Source organism: Gigantopelta aegis, chromosome 4, assembly GCF_016097555.1.
Source record: "Gigantopelta aegis isolate Gae_Host chromosome 4, Gae_host_genome, whole genome shotgun sequence".
NCBI lineage: Eukaryota > Metazoa > Mollusca > Gastropoda > Neomphalida > Peltospiridae > Gigantopelta > Gigantopelta aegis.
In genome coordinates this window covers 56,749,057-56,767,501 of record NC_054702.1, presented here as the reverse complement: position 1 = coordinate 56,767,501, position 18,445 = coordinate 56,749,057, and the positions used below count along the sequence as shown (strand labels likewise).

Genomic DNA, 18,445 nt, shown 5'->3' with positions numbered 1-18,445 from the left:
GAGTGTGTTTTCGATCGTACATCACGAGCGGAAGCGAGTGATGTACGATCGACAACACACGAGTTGTAATATAAACGGTCTCCCACGGGGACGAGTATAGTATTCTATTTATTACAACGCGCTACATTATTAATTTGAGTCGCCAAATATATTTTTTGTCTCTCACTAAACAGGACACTGAACGTAAACAAAACAGCGGAGTGATTCAGAGCGCATAACCCTTCTTTGCCTATGCATTCTTTTTATACTATTAAAGTATTTATGATTTCGCAATGTCATTATGCATCCCTCCATCCCAAAAATAAAAATAATTAAAACAAATAACACACACTAGTAGTAAACAGCTGTAAATTGTAAAGCATGTGTATACTAAAAAGCAAATAAATACACAGGAATTGAAATAATTGAAAAATTTCAGTGCAAAATTGCTATTGATTTTTTTTTTTTTTTTGAACAACACACCTGAATGTGTTTGAAGAAAATCTTGTGATTAAAACATTGTACCTTTTACTAAATATGGCTTTCGAGTGAAATTACGGTAAGATATGCTACATTTATTATGTACAAAGCCAAAACAAGGGTGCGAAAAGTGATCGGAGGTCATGACCTCTCAAAAAGCATATCTCACATTGTGGGATATGAAAAATCTCTCACGGGTATCTCCGTCACCGCGGTGTAATAAAATTGTGTTCACTTACACCAACAGTTTTTACATCCAATGTAAACACAAATACTTATCTTGTATATCACAAGCACTCAGTCCACAACAATGGGATGGTTATTCTCGGAAATGAACGTATTTTCAGGCGCCATCTGCCGGTAAACATCCGTTGTTAATGGAATCGGGTTATTTTCTCTTTCTTCAAAATGAAATCCAATTGACACAGACGTTTGCTCTCTCGCAGTATCGTTGCCAGCAGTAGGAGGAGCACATCCTACTTGGTTGTTGACGCTCAAACATCCGAACAATGGAACATTACGTATTTCAGCATGGTTTCCGTCATACCTCTGTAAAAAAAAAAAAAAAAAAAAAAAAAACACCCACAAAACAGAGTAATTAAATCGATATATTGAACAAGAAATGCTTTCGATGTACATGTATAAGAGTTTCGTGCTAATTCATTTTAACTTTTGGGATCGATCCCCGTCGGTGGGCCCAATGGGTTATTTCTTGTTCCAGCCAGTGCACCACAACTGGTATATCAAAAGACGTGGTGTGTACTACCCTGTATGGGATGGTGCATATAAAAAGATCCCTTGCTACTAATGGAACAAAATGTAGCGGGTTTCCTCTCTAAGACTATGTCAAAATTACCAAATCTTTGACATTCAACAGCCGATGATTAATAAATCAATGTGCTCTAGTGGTGTCGCTAAACATAAACAAAACAAAAACTTAATTTGAACTTGCATTGCATTTCGCGCATATATCCAAGGATGATTCATGCACGCCGCCCTGGGTACACACCTAAACTTTAGTGTATTGTATTAGTGGTTAATTGTTACTGAGAGAAGTAAGCACCTACGTTTTTAACCAGAAGAGTATTCAAAGGTATCGGTGTTCTTTCTCTACTGTGTGTGTATAAAGCCTCAGTCACACTGGATCGTACGTTTTCTGGATCGTGCGATTGATGGCAATTTGGCCGAGGTACGACCAATCGGCAATGTTTGCTACGATCTCCATTTGCGATCGCATACTGCGATTACCCTTAAGATTGGTGGTAGGTCATCGCACGACTGGTTGTACGCGTGGTTGTGCGATCACCAACGCTTGGAGAAGATCGATCGCAAGATCAATCGTAGGTAATTGTGCGACTAGTGGTTAAAATGATCAATGTTATGGTATTTAGCGTCAAACATATGGTTATTGCTGTATTAGAGTGGGAATCTAAGCCTACCCGGTTGTAGGCAGCAATTGCGTTGTCTCTGGCTGATAGATCGATTATAACCGTCCAAATGTCTGTCTAGCTCTCGAACAACAGAAAACTCGAGCTAGGTCAACTCCAGCTAAACACAAATGGCACAGTTAAACCAAAAAGACCACTTTAGGTAATGAGGCTGTCGCAAAATATAATATTCTAGTTCAATCAACTGCAAGAAATGTGCCAGAAAGCCGTGCTAGAAAAAAACGTCTAGCACACGTCCCCTAGACGGTAATGCGCCCTTTTCATTGGTTAATCGGTCTTGTCATTTAGGACGTCATAAAGTTTTAGTATTATTGAACTAGAACATATTTCAGGCACTCGTCCTTTTGTAGATTCTTTTTCTGACACTCGTCTCAAGAAAGTCAATCATTTGAGATCGCTAAAGCTCACTCCAACGATTGATTTACAAAAGGACTCATGTTCGAAACTATTATTATGACAATGTGTTTTCACTTACCTTTCCTTTCTTGCAGCAGTACAATGTAATAATGATCCCAATCAATACAATTATAACAGCTTCTACAATCGCCGCCACTGATCCAGGATGTAAATCTGAAACAATATACTAATAAGTTAATCTAGTAAAATAGACCCCTCGTAGTAAAGAGTGGTAAAATTGGAAAACTCTAGATGGCGAAAGAGATTAGCCCAGTACACACACACACACACATCTCTCTCTCTCTCTCTCTCTCTCTCTCTCTCTCTCTCTCTCTCTCTCTCTCTCTCTCTCTCTCTCTCTCTCTCTCTCTCTCTCTCTCTCTCTCTCTCTCTCTCTCTCACTCACTCACTCACTCACTCACTCTCTCAATTCAATATATATATATATATATATATATATATATATATATATATATATTCAATATATATATATATATATATATATCCCGTCTGTACGCTAATTACGCTACCGAACTCTATTTTCCTCTAAAATATCTTAAATATTTGGGGTTTAAGCTCATACTCAAACATTTATCACAAGTTACTCATAAAGAAAACAAATACTGAATAGGTAATAAAAGAAATTGGCGATTTATGAGTCTTTCCTAATGATCACTATTTGGAGTGATCAAAACGTTTTAAGCCTCATTCTGCAACTCTTTCTTTTTTATCATTATATAAAGTGTAATTTAAATGTATGAAAACCTATAGATTTTAGGTTTCTTGTTTTTGTGATTAATTGTATACCGTTACTGATTTTCATCCTAGTGGATATGAATACACCAAATACAGTGCTATCATTTAATTTTTTAAGGGAAAAAAATCACGTCTTAGAGATTGATGCTCACATGATCAATGTATATGGGGACGTCTCCTTCAGAGTCAAGAGTGACCGTATGGCAGATAGCAGACATTCTAGGGATCAGTTATGGCTCAGTGAAATCCATTTTTAATGATCATTTGGCTATGAGCAAAGTCTCTACTCACTGGAAACCAAGAAAGTTGTCTTTCGAAATGAAGCGGAAGTGGATTCGATGTTTGGATAAGAATCGGGAGCTAATGAATTTGGATTGGGAAACCTTTAAGCAGCGTTTAGTAACCAGGGATGAAATAATGTGGATTCATAACTATGACCCCGAGTCCAAGCAACATTTGAAACAGTGGAAACACGTCAATTCTCCAGCACCAAATCAATTCATTGTCCAACCCAGTGTCAGAAAGCCTATGTGCACCATTCTCTACGATGCCGAGGGACTAATCTATATCCACTATATGCCTCATGCCATTACATTCATGGTCATTACATTGGTCAATGCGTCGAAAAGGGCGAAAACCATGCTGATTCACGACCATTCACCTGCTCACACGCCATGGGCTGTAAAGGCAGCTCTGCGAAACTGTGGATTCGAGTTGTTGTACCCATCCTATTCCCCAGGCCTGGCCCCGTTTGACTTCCACCTGTTTACCAATTTAAAGGGTCACTTCCTCCGTGAGAAGCGCCACGAAGACGATGAGCATAAGTGACGTCAGCTACAGAAGAGTGGTTACATACGCAAGACAACATCTTTTATTTGAGTGACATCATTTAAACGCATCGTGGATATTGTAACAAATGTATAGGTGTTTGTGGTTACTGTGTTGAAAATTAAAGTTAGTTGTGTTTTATACTGCCGTTCTCTTCATGTTAGGTTTAGGACGTTTAAGATCACCCCTCGTGGGTGCATAGTTCCAGTCATTAAAGTCCTTCTTGTGTTTGTGTAATTCTGACTGACTGTGTAATCTAAAGTTGAACAAATGGTGCAAACCGATTATAACCAATGATCGATGATGAAATTCCAGCAGATTTGCAACACTACTCTCTCACCTAATCCTATCCATGCTACTTTTCCCCAAGACTATCCGGGTTTGAACAGTCTGCTCCATACCTCCCCCCCCCCCCCCCCCCCCCAAAAAAAAAAAAATTTAAAACATAATAATAATAATAATAATAATAATAATAAAATAATAATAATAACCCACACACTTCCCCCACCCCGGAGACATGATGTGATGTTGAAAGGAGCATATTTGCTGAAGCCTTAATTACTGTGTGTACACACCCATATTGACTACAGATATGATATAACGAGGTTCATCAGTTGCAGGAAATATCAAAATCAAAATTAGGTGTCAGGAATGTACCAGAAGTTATGAGAGAAATGTTAAAGTTTGTTTTGTTTAACGACACCACTAGAACATTGATTTATTAAGCATCGGCTATTGGGTGTCAAACATTTGGTAATTCTTTTCACATATAGTTTTATTGAGGAAACCCGCTACATTTTTTTTTTTCCATTTGTAGCAAGGGATCTTTTATATACGCCATCCTACAGACATAATAGCACATACCACGGCATTTAATATACCAGTCGTGGTGCACTGGCTGGAACGAGAAATGGCCCAAATGGGCCCACCAACGGGGATCGAACCCAAACCGACCGCGCATCAAGCGAGCGCTTTACTTATAAAAGAAATGTGACAGAAAATATCATGACTGAATATAACTTATTGAATAGACTAGACCCTGTACAAACACGGTCATTGGGTTTGAAACCTGATCACTCTGAAAAACGTGTTTCAAATAAACCCATTGTTTTCAAATTGTATGCAAGCATTATTTAATAGTAAATTTCAATGAAATCAATCATATGTTCCAGAGAAATCTGTATGTAGCATTGTTACAATGTTAGCATGGTATCAGTATATCAAGAATACAGTGAGAGCGCATACTTTTTGTAAAATCATCTTGAAAAATTATTCAGAATTCATCTAATTGCTCTGGAAGCATGTGGGTTTTTTCACATTCCCCGCCCCCATATATATATATATATATATATATATATATATATATATATATATATATATATATATATATATATATGTTTTGATGCCAAAATCACCTCTTGGTAAAATGGTCGCCACGTGAATCGCACGCAGTTTTGAAATTGCCATTAGGTGGTTTCATAATGATCCCCACATCATAATGAATAAGTCTAGTTATGTAAACTAATGTTATATCCTTCCGGTACCGGTACCCTCCTATTTAGATGACCCTGTTTACAGGACTACAATTAATCGAGATGCTTGTAGTATTCCCTGTGTACATATTGCACTGCTGTATTCCTACTGATCAGGATCGATCCCCGTCGGTTTGGCTCATTGGGCTATTTCTCGTTCCAGCCAGTGTACCACGACTGGTATATCAAATGTCGTGGTATGTGCTGTTGTGTCTGTGGGATGGTGCATACAATATATCTCTTCTTACTAACGGAAAAATGTAGCGGGTTTCCTCTGTAGCACTATATGTCAAAATTACCAAATGTTTCACATCCAATAGCCGATGTTTAATAAATCAAAGTGCTCTAGTGGTGTTATTAAACAAAACACATTCCCCCCCCCCCCCCCCCCCCCCTACTGGTCAATCTACTTTCCTCCAACCACATAGATTAAACTAAAAATTACATGGAATTGCTGCGTCTTCGTCGCTGGATTTTGAGGTATTGTCCAATGATGCTGTTGTAGTCGTGGTAGTCTTTGATGTTCCAGTAGTGTCACAGGAATCTACTAGCGACGCCGTCGTCAGAGCGCTAGCGCCACATGCTAGAGTTAACACAGCCTCGGATTCGGTGGCTAAAAGAAATATTTTTTTTATATGTGTTAAAAGACATTGACCCTAATTATTAATTTTTAAAAAATATATTCGGCTTGTTCAGCCTTTTTGATTTGTACTATGTGTTAAAGTCAGTCATACTAACGATTAGAAATGTAAAATATTTAACATTATGCACGCGCGCGCACACACACACACACACACACACACACACAGAGAGAGAGAGAGAGAGAGAGAGAGAGAGAGAGAGAGAGAGAGAGAGGAGAGAGAGAGAGAGAGAGAGAGTATGTGTGTGTGTGTGTGTGTGTGTGTGTGTGTACTGGCCATCTAGAGTTTTGCAATTTTACCACTCTTTACTACGAGGGGTCTATTTTACTAGATTAACTTATTAGTATATTGTTTCAGATTTACATCCTGGATCAGTGGCGGCGATTGTAGAAGCTGTTATAATTGTATTGATTGGGATCATTATTACATTGTACTGCTGCAAGAAAGGAAAGGTAAGTGAAAACACATTGTCATAATAATAGTTTCGAGCATGACACAGCATTCAAACCAATAACAAATGATTTTGTTTTAAGAAGGGAAATTCGAAAGGAATATTTGTTTAGCATATTAAAAACCCAGCCATGCTGGTGAACAAAGTGAGAGAGAGAGAGAGAGAGAGAGAGAGAGAGAGAGAGAGAGAGAGAGAGAGAGAGAGAGAGAGAGAGAGAGAGAGAGAGAGAGAGAGAGAGAGAGAGAGAGAGAATAAATAGTGCCACTACTCACCATTAAACTGAATCCACAGCTTTCCACCATTTGCTTGCCCACCAGTTCTAAATGTCACTTTTATGAAGTGCGATGAACTGATGAATATTGTCTTGATGTCGTACTGGTTGTTATCGGTGCACGTGAAGGTCTTCACGGTGTTGCCGTCGACCACGTCTAATGACTGCACACATCCTGTGGAGTCGTTGTGTAGTGACAGGTCTATAGCCGTGATGAGGATGCTGCTGTCGCAAGATGTCGACGCCGAACAAGTGATCGAAGACGTTAAGTTGGATATCACATCCGGGTATTCTGTATTGCGCCAATACACGACTGGTGCTGTTACTGGTTCGTTATCGTTAAAACTTGCAGTCAGCGTTTCTGAATGATGAGATAAAATAATATATGACATAATAAGTTAGAATGCTATTTGAAATACGGGAAATATAATAATTAGTTTTACTACATACCTAAAAAATCTTACTATAGTGATAAAGACATTTGTAAACCGTGTGATAAATTTATTTTGTATCGCACATACGTGCGATCTGGACCGGAACTTTTAAATGGGGGATTCCCTTTTTATTTTTACTGCAGTTAGCGCCTTTTATTTACTGCCGTCATATATGATTTACAAATTACGTCACATCGTATTTGAAACATTACACAAGGCTGTCGCAGAGCATGATTTTTAACGTTAAGCAAATCCATAAAAGGAGCATTGATCATAGATTTAACAAACTTTTGTTATGACGTTAAATTAAAAACCGTTTTTTGTAAAACATAAAAGAACGTATGTAATAAATACAGAACTTGACATACGTTGTTTTCGCTTCCTATTTATTGCACTACGCGGTCGAGTGGTATATATTCTTGCGCAAAATAAACGTGCAATAAATAGGAAGCGAAAACAACGTATGTCAAGTTCTGTATATTTCTGATTAATTTGCAAACCGATTTCAGGCCATTTATAGATAATACTACATGAGTTACCGCTGGTGCGGTATGCAAATTTGTTCACGATTATACATGTATTGCCCATAATTAGTCCTTATTTAGTCATTTTGTTTGTTTCTTGTTTATGCATATGTTTTGCATCCAGTTCCGTATGTGGAATGTTTATATGCAATAAAGTTTTTATCTTTTATCTTTTTATCATTTATCTATACTTTTTTTCTTTAAATTTGTGATTGTAAAATGTAGGAAGAGAGCCTAATATTGGCGTTATAATACGTTCTTGAATACTGGGGTTTTTTTTAAACAACAATAACAGCAAATAAACAACATTTATCATGAAACTACTTGGTTGGAAAAATATCTAATGAGTGAAAGCCACATGGATACGTTTTTAAACAACGAGTTCTAAGATAACATCTAAATAACATGATTGTAGTATAGGCCTACTATTTCTTATAATATCCCCAATAGCAAGGTTTAATAAATAATAAATTAAAGTCTTTTTCAACTAAAACCTCTTTACCAGGATTGCGCTTCAGCAGTTAACTTATAAATCATTGATAATCATTAAGTAGCATTAATTTCGGTGGATGGTTTGTCTTCGACGTCTACGTCATCACCAATCTGATTAAAATTAGCTCTACTGGTCTCACCAGTAGATCTAACAGCATTGCGTGGAACCCCATGTCCAGGTGACATTTCATCTATAAATAACAATTTAAATACTGACCAATTACACTTCGCCCTTTATAGTGTTATTCGGGAGCATACAAATTCTAAAAATATTGGGCGAGACTATTTATGCAATTGGCGAATTTGTTGGTCTATTTCAACATTGAAAAAAACAGGGGGGAAAGTGCAGTAATAACCTCTGAATTGTATACTAGTATAAACCGATTTTATGGCTATACCATCACGGTGTCTGTTTGGTTTTTTGTCTTGAAACAAATTTTATATAAAATTTTATATTGAAATTAGTTTCCGGCATACTTCGTAATTCACCGGAATCATTTCGTATACCCTCGACATAATCCCGAATGTTTTCAAATTCTTTTCAAATCACTGGCATGATTTTGCAAGTGACGTTTTGATTGGTCAAATGAAAGGTCAACTAGACATGAGCTCACGGGCTGCTAGTAGTATAAGGCCCTTATACTACTGCTGCTGTTAGATCCACATGTAATAGTGGAGCTAATTTTAATTAGATTGTGTCATCACCTTGCATTAGCTAGTCAGGCCACGTAGGCTACTTATAAAACGTTTAGAATCACAGACTCTGTTAGAGTCTGGTCTCTAAATGTTGTACAAGCACGGGACCAGATGTTGTTACATAATATTGCCAACCAATATTTGTCTGACATTGGTTTGTGATATGATAGATCCCTCGCGGTGTTCTACCCAACGCATAGAATAATCGCATGTCTTACTAAAGGGACATACCCTAGTTTTTAAACACTAACGCATATTTTTGACTATTTATAACCGTTTTTTGATAACTTAAATCATACTTTACTTAGATTTTATTCTTTAGATTATCAATTTCCATACATTCTAATATCACAAAATGCATTACTCATATTTTTAAAAACGCACGTGCGTCTGAGAAGTAACAGCTATGGAATCGAGTTTTAGTCTATTTATAACGAGTATTTCACCATTTCAAAGTCACAGACTCATGTTTCAATCAATTGTATCTTTATCCAAATGTGTTACAGGTTTGTAGATTAACTAAACTTAGTGTTAATTTTCACGGGTTGAAACTAGGTTATGTCCCTTTAATACTTTGCAGACGAATTTGGTGTACGTTACACATCTAACCCTCATTAGACAATTCATATGTTGCGACCTTTGACTTGACTCAAGAAATCTACACCGTATTATGACGTCAGCTTATTGGGGTTGTCTCAAGCATAGCAGGTTCAGAATTGATCGATAATCTCCGCAAACGACAACCAAAGCACAAAACAAAGCAGCCTTTACACCAAAGAAACTATTCAGAGAGTGTTGTGTCGTTGTGACATGTGTTACTGCTACTGGTAATGTTTTTAACATGCTCATATACCACTAAGGTTTCGAGCATGTCCACCCCGGGTTCGACCTCTAGAAGCCAGGGGCCCAATCCGGGACAGAATTTACTTAGGACAATTTTGAAATTAAGCCAACCGGGGATATGGGAATTTTATAATTAAATTGTGTTTGCGCAGTTTCCAAAACTAAAATAATAAAAAATATATAAAACTTTAATTATAACTTTTGGTCGCTATTTTTAGATCGGGCATGTCTAAATTTAAAAATAAAAAATACGAACTCTTTAAGTTAGCCCTAGGAGTTTGGAGGGAGGTTAGTTCCCAGGAGGTTGGGCAGCAGCCACAGGAAGTTTATTTAGTAGGGGTTAGAGTGATTATAAGGGGCACCCATCGTATTGGGAACTTCAGTGTGGCCGGAACAGGGGGAGGCCCAGAGGGGGGGGAGGCAGTCCCCCGGACAAACCTAGCTCCCCCTACGGCCGACACCGCCTACGCCCTATGGCACCTAACCTATTTCCGATGGCGTAAACCCCCACCCACCCAACGTCTCCCCCCCCCCCCCCAGCCAACCCAACCGTTGTGCCCTCCAGTCTCGGTGCCCCCTAAAGATTAGAGTCCAACATTGGGATCACTAGGAGAGTGATCCATTTAATCCGCTGGTGTATTGGAAGAAGAAAAGGAAAGTTTTGCGTCTGGTGAGTCTGGCAGAGCGAAAACGTATCCTGGTGATCTTCAAGTCCAGAGGCGCCTCTCCGTTGACTCGGGAAAACAGAACGTTATGTCATTCAACAGACGCTGGCACCTTTTAATTTAGATCACTAGAGGATGCAATCGAGGTATAGTACCAGGTTGCATTACCTAGGATAGGAGCAGCGCACCGCCCTATTGAAATCCGATTTGTGTTTTTTTTCTATAAATTAAAAACATGAATAAAATAAATTTAAACAAATTAAAACGAGCACGCTTGTAAACCTATCGTTTTTAAAAAACATAACACCAAATCTAAGAATTAAAACGTTTTATACAATATAATTGGTCGACGAGAAGGGGGGCTGTTACTGCCAGATAACACTCCCCCTGCCATCAACCCGAAGTAATAAAACATCCATCCATCACCATACAAAACATAAACTTTACATTACAATAAAACAAATATATATTATAATATTTACAATTATAAAAGTTAAAAACCGGTACAATATTAAAAATAAATACATTTTCAACGAAGCCCGCCAGGCGCGACATTGCACACAGAAGAGAGAGTTGAGAACCGGACTATATGGGCACAGGCGATGTCCTTCCAACTCCATAAGGAGTAAAGGCAGCAAATAATATATAAGTGCTATTACCGTGCCCGACAGTTATTTAATAATACAGATTGCTAAACAGGCATAATTCCAAATCCCCAAGTGGTCACTTTCGCACCTATCTAACAATGCCTAAGCAATAACCACTCGAGGACCAGAAGATGTCTGAATTAATTAAATATTAATTTTAGATTGATAAACAAAGGCGATTAACAACCTGTCAATTACCACTTTTTTATCCTTAGGCGGATTCAAAATATTAAATGAATTAAACTTCAAATTAATTTTATTAAAATAATTTACCAGTTTCAGTCTGCTTTTTACATGTTTGGTACAGTCAATCAAAAAGTGATTTACATCTTCAATTTTATGACATACCAAACAATTGGGTGAATTTATTTCTTAATTTTAAATTAAAAGTCATTTAAAGCCGAAGAGACACCCATTCTAAGTCTTGCAATATTTTTTTGTAGCTTTAACATTAAAAGAAACTGGTCCAGGTGTAGTCGCCTTTGGTTTAATATGAGCATGCCACACTCTGGTCCTGTGATCCCATTCTTCCTGCCACGGGCGTCCAAAGTGTGGCTCAGCTATAGAGTTTATTTCGTTAAAGTTATGTTCCACCGGAACATCGACCACGAGTTCCTGCAGGCTCTTTGTTTTTTTCTGCATTTGCATCAGCCAATTCATTGCCGGCTATTCCAATATGTGCCGAAACTCATTTCATGACGAGCTCAATTCCTTTACCCATTATATTATTATAAGTTTTGTAGATTTTAAAAATAATTTCAGCCCTGACACTATGGGCTCCATGTATTGCCTGCAGGGCACTAAGACTATCAGAGAAGATGACATATCTATTAGGGCCATTATTTTTATGATATTTTTCAATCCACTTCAGGGAATACAGTATGGCCATAAGTTCAGAGGTATAAACCGAAATATTATCCGATAGCCTAGCCCTAATAGCTATAGGATGTTTAGAAAGATTTGCGTTTTTAATTATAAAGGCCATTCCTGTTTTCCCAGTAATTGGGTCCTTTGATCCGTCTGTAAAAATCTGAGTTACATCCGGGTAAAAGTCCCCAACCACTGCTTGAAAAATTATTTTCTTAAAATTAAAATTATAAATTTTACTAATCTCTTCCCTGACGTGGTAATGAACTTGTGGGATGCTGGTTCGCCATGGGAAGTCGGGATTAATCCCGATTCTACTTAAGGGGAGACCAACAATCCCAAAGTCATTGGCAAATTTATTCAAAACAGAAACAACAGATATGTCCCTATCTCTGTTTATGTTATTAATTTGTATTGGTTTAAGATTGTTGACTGGAGAGTCAGGCACTACGAATTTTATTAATATATTTCAAACCCTGTCTGATTCTCCTAAGGGCCAAGGGCATAACACCCAGCTCAACCATTACACTATCATACGGCGTACAGATAGTGCCCCCAACAATTATTTTGAGTGCCCTACCATATACGCTGTCAAGTTTCCTGAGTTGAGTCTGGGTAGCACAACCAAAGGCCTGAGCACCATACTGCAGTCTGGAAACAATGAACGCCTAAAAAATCATGAGCAGTGTTTTTCGATCTGCGCCCCGTGGTGTGCCGGATAATACCTTCAATAAATTAAGATAAATGGTACAATTACCAGTCACCTCAGTTATGTGCTCTCCAAAACTAAGATTGTGGTCAAAGATTACTCCGATTAATTTGACCGATTGCACATGGTTAATAATAACCTCGTTAATTTTTAGTTTTAGATCGCAAATCGATTTAAATTGTCTTTTCTTATGAAAAATAATACTTTTAGTTTTGTCCTTGGAAATGGTAACACCCCAAGCTCTGGACCAAAGAGCCAAATTATCTACATCCAACTGGAGATCTTTTTGAAGGTCCTCATAATTATTTCCAACTCTCCAGAAGGCTGTATCGTCTGCAAAGAGACCGATACTCAGTTTAGTTTTAATACTTTTATTTCTTGTGGTAAGCGCCTCAGCCAAATCATTAATAAAAATTTCAAAAATAGTAGGCGCTATCACGGAGCCTTGTGGGATACCATTTTCCAATGTCAAAATGGGGGAGGAAAAACCATTAACATTAACAGCGAATGTTCTATGTTCCAAACATTGAGAAATAAAAATGAGCATCGCTCCTTTTATCCCCATTTTGTAGGTTTTTATTAACAGGCCACGCCGCCAGACCATGTCATACGCCTTTTCTATATCTACAAACACTCCACCCACCTTGTGTCCATTCCGCATGGCATCTTTAGCCTCGGTTTGAAGACGTACAATGTGATCAATAGTGGAGTGATGTTTTCTAAAACCACTCTGGAAGGTAGACAATAAACTATTTACCTCCAGAAAGTGGATAAGGCGGTTGTTAACCATGCACTCCATGGTCTTGCATACGCTTGATGTTAACGAAATGGGTCTGTAATTAGTAGGGAGAGGTCCTTACACATTTTTGGGAGCGCAAACACTTCAGCGTGTTTCCACTCTAGGGGAAGGTAACCCTCGCTCCATATCAAATTAAATAATTCCAGGAACAAATGAAGTGTTTTGGTGGGCATATTTTTCAGAAAAATATAACTAAAATTATCAGGGCCAGGAGCTGAAGCCTTTCGGCCACCAAAAGCACTGAGTAGCTCCTGCAATGTGAATGGTGCATTATACGGAAGGGCATCCTTCACGGAGCAGGGTTCATGGGGGATCGGGCTATCTCTTTCGATTTTAACTTTCCTAGATTGAAATTCTTTATTATAATTACTAGTGGCTGAATTATTCTTAAAAGTAGCTCCTAAAACATTTGCTTTTTCTGGATTAGTTTTACACGTATTATTATTTTAAAGTATTGTTTTAATACTGGATGGTTTCTCTTTCACCCTTTTGATCTTAGACCACACCTCCCTAACCTTTGAGTTAATGTTTAGAGAACCACAAAACTGAGTCCATGTGGCCTGTTTAGCTTTATTAATACTGAGTTTTAATTTATACTTACTGTCTTTAAAGTTCCTAATATTTTCCTCTGTATTTGCTTTTCAAAAAAAAATTCTAAATTTATTTCTAAGTTTTTTAAGATTAGAAAGTTCTTCAGTTCACCAAGGGACTGGATTATAATTATTTTTAGTAGAATATATTGGTACTGTTTGATTAGCAATATTGATAATGGCCGAAACTAAGTTTTTATTAAATTTATCAATATTGACATCTCGTAACTGCTCATCATCTAATTTGGCACAAAGATAACCAAACCGGGACCAATTAGCTCTATTAAAATTCCACTTAGCTTTATATTTAGTTTTATTTATCCAAAGGTCCGAAATATTATAGGTAGTTTTAACTGGTAGGTGGTCGCTACCCAAATCATCAAGTACCTCCCACCCACAACCAGCCGCCATGTTGCTGGAGACCAAAGTAATGTCAAGACAAGACCAGGTATGGCAGGAGTCCGAAAGAAAAGTACTACTTCCGCCATTTAGACAGGCCAAGTCTAATTTTTCAATAAAGGTATCTATGGTACGGCCTTGAAGATTGGTAACTTTTGAGCCCCACAACATATTTTTACTATTAAAGTCCCCTAAAATAATTAGTTTTTTTGAACAGTTAAAAAATGCCAAAAAATTATTTTAATTTAATTTTATACCGGAAGTAGATGGATGAACATAGTAATTAAATATATTAATATCCCCTGATTTAGTATGGATAGTTACCCCAACAACCTCGATACTTGGATGATCATTACTGGTCTTGATTTGAGAGTGGGAAATACCATCTTTGACGAAGGTAGCTACCCCTCCCCTAATAGTATTGTTGTTCGTGTAAAAGAGTCCAGTGTAACCCGAAATTTTGTATTCTGTAAATAATTTAGTACGTTTAGTTTTATCTGTAACATTTGCAATCCAGAACTCCTGAATGGCAATAATATCTATATGTTTATTTAATTCCATTTTTTTTTTTAAAGCTCAGGTCCATTTGTGCGGAGGCCCTTGGCATTCCATTGTAAAATGACCTGGGGCCTAATTCACTAAACTCTCGCAACTTTGCGATCTCGCAGTGCAATGCTAAATACTTGCAAAGAGGATGCTTTGTTATCTAGCAGAGCCTAAGAGACCTTTGTGAATTAGGCACCAGGCCCTGATATCAACTTTCCTATCATTACCTTTATTAATATTACTACAATTAGTATTATCTATCTTATCTTTACAACGTATAGACATGATGGGGGACGGGACAGTACTAGTTAGAAAAACTATTAAAAGTTAGTCCATACTAGTATTTGCTCGCGTCTCCGTAATAACAAGGTCCCTGGCTTTATACCATGAGACACTACGGGTCTCAATGGCAGCAGAATTTACTTTGATAGCCTGGTGATCATTAAGAACCCTGCACGCATCCCTGGATGCCACTATAATGTCATCTAAAAAAAAAAAAAATATGTGGGGCTTTTGGAATCTCTCGGGTCAAAATATGCCTGAAATAATCCTAACTAAATCGAGAGCCGTAATCGGTTGTTCAAAATCGATTTATTTGCCCCTGGGGTCGCACCGGCATACGTATTAGATTTATTAGTAGACTGAATTCCATTAGTTATCTTAACGGACTCAGTCTTTCTAGTATGTCTTGCGCCAGTCGCCGAGACGGGACGGTGGGGCACACCGGTTTAGCTACCCATAGGTCTATTTGAGGGAGGGCCCCCACCAGCCATAAGGCGGACCGCCCTCCTATAGTCTGGGCACTCTTTAAAATGAGTGCAGTGGTCCCCCCTACAGTTCGCGCAGGAGACTGGTCTGGTGCACGGACTGTCGGGGGTCCTTCTAGGACATGTGCCACAAAACACACCGGATCTGGGTCTGGGTCTAGCGAGTGTGGCAAAGACGCCATGTCTGGTGTATTAATAGAATCTATCACTGTTGTGAGGTATAAATAAGGCAATTCCAACCCTCGTATGATTAAATAAGTTTCATTGTTTGTAGGTGAAATCTTTACGAATCGTTCTACAATAAACAATCCGTACGTAGCTTACAAAATTAATGTTTTGTTACTGTAATTAAATGGGCAAGAAAAAGAATCAATCACCGTTGTGAAAGAAAGAAAGAAATGTTTTATTTAACGACGCACTCAACACATTTTATTTACAGTTATATGGCATCAGACATATGGTTATGGACCACACATATATTGAGATAGAGGAAACCTGCTGTCGCCATTTCATGGGCTACTCTTTTCGATTAGCAGCAAGGGATCTTTTATATGTACCATCCCATAGACAGGATAGCACATACCACGGCCTTTGATGTACCAGTCGTGGTGCACTGCCTTCACCGTTGTGAGGTATAGATAAGGCAATTCCAACCCACGGGTCAAAATGTTTTTGTAAGGGCCTCGGTAAACTTCGGCCCTCACATAAAAACACATCTTGTTCCTCGGGGTTGGAATTGCCTTATCTATACCTCACAACGGTGATAGATGCTATTAATACATAAGTTGTATTTCTGACATGACGTCATTCGGTTGAACATGTATCATGGTTGAACCAGTTTCGGTGAGCATAAAAGGATTCCATTCTAAAGCATATCAATATTTATAAACACAGTTCTTATTCAAATTCCTACCTTTTTATTAGTATCTCTACGCTTCACATAAGCACTAAACTGGCTACTAAGTAGCTAACGTTATCGCACGTGCGTCAAAAACTGTAGCATGCATCTGCAGTAAATATTGTTAACTACATAACCTGTTTTGGTGAGTGATACGTTTAATGATATAGCTGACAGAAATTACAAAATGGAGTCAATGTTAACAGACAACATTTTAGGAAAACGAATATAAAAATTCTGAATGGTTATAATAGTAAAATTATTTGGTTAAAAAATATAAGCTGCATTCTGATTTTTAATAAATATATAAATAGATATCCAGAAATACGTAATGTTAAAACATATCAGGACCATATATTTTTGGCAAGTATCTATAAAGAGAGTTTTTCCAGCAGACTTCGTAACAATCATGCGACTTCAATAACCAAATACCAGTAGGCCTACAGCTGAGAACAGACAGAAATAGTTTTTAAAATTAAGTTTTCTTTCAAATTACTACAGGTGGTTTTGTTAAATCATAGAAAAAAAAGGGACATTCCTGAGTTTGCTGCATCCTACTAATAAAATATTTCTACGATTAAACTTACACATTAAATGTTTTTTGTTTGTTCAGAATATCAGTATCTGTATATTCAATGTGTTTCTGGTCGTCTTAATATTTGTAACAAGCCCAAACTGGGTTTTGTCTCCAATAATTTCGTACGTACGCAAAAAATATATTTTAAGAAATAAAATGAAATTTAATCTAATACACATATTAGAACAATCAGAAACACGTTTAATATACAGCCGCTAATATTTTATGCCGAAAAATATATTTAATATGTAATTACAATCGTTAAAAAGTCAGTCGATAACATCTTTAAAGGGACATTCCTGAGTTTGATGCAATTTTTAATATGTTATCGACTAACAAAGACGTTTTAGCGATTATATTTATATATCATTTTATCGTTATGTTCAGGATCTGTAGTAGGTGCAAAAGTAGTTTAAAATTAGGTTAATGCACACAAAAATTGCCGTGTTACGTTTATTTGTTAACCATTACGGCGTTGTTTTTCGCTATTAAACCCCATTTTTCACAAATAAAATTGCACTTTACTTACATTTTATTATTTAGAATACACATTTCCATTCACCTGAAGTGCTTTTTGGTAATCCTGATGTTTGTAAAACCACGAAATGCATTTTTTGCCTTTTTTCACAAAACGTGTTGTCGAGAAAAAACCGTTAAGCAAGCGAGGTCCAATCTATTTTTAATGTCACAGACGTTGGTATATCACGTGACCGTTATCATTTTGGTTCGGTTTGTTTTCTCGTGCACGGTTCGCGCAATCAACATCCGATTTGTTGTTGTTCATTTGTGAGATTTTTCTTCACAGTTCGTGAACATTTTCAGTAACAATAAAGTTCAGACAAGTAAGTGTCTCAATACAAAACGTTACAAACCCTTAAAACCAATAATTTTGCTAAGTCTTACGATATCTGGAGAGGGGATACAACCAGGACAGAACAGTTGGAACATGTCCAGGAGAGGTGAAACGAACGCACCCCAAGTCTGTGCAATTTGTCGTGACGTAGGCATTGTTGTGCTTCTACCGGTGACATCAGAATACTAACTTTCAAAATTATTTCAAGCAATTGGGACATGGGGATTTCCATGGTATTTATCGATATAAAACCTGCTTTTTCATTCCATTTGATAAAAACGTGATCTAAGTGTGTTACAGGTTTGTAGATTAACCAAATTATAATTTAGTTTCGCTGGATGGAACTAGGGTGTGCGG

General features: G+C 37.5%; 1 protein-coding gene across 1 annotated transcript in view; it reads right to left on the bottom strand.

The window, feature by feature from the left end:
* Positions 1 to 5,853: 5,853 nt before the first annotated feature.
* Positions 5,854 to 18,445, bottom strand: part of LOC121369900 — a 17,446-nt gene continuing 4,854 nt past the window's right edge. Inside the window, exons 3-4 of the mRNA XM_041494979.1 lie at positions 6,784 to 7,143; positions 5,854 to 6,032 (exon numbers count right to left, since the gene is read on the bottom strand). Coding sequence (XP_041350913.1) covers positions 5,854 to 6,032; positions 6,784 to 7,143 — 539 coding nt within the window. The remainder of the gene's footprint in view (positions 6,033 to 6,783; positions 7,144 to 18,445) is intronic.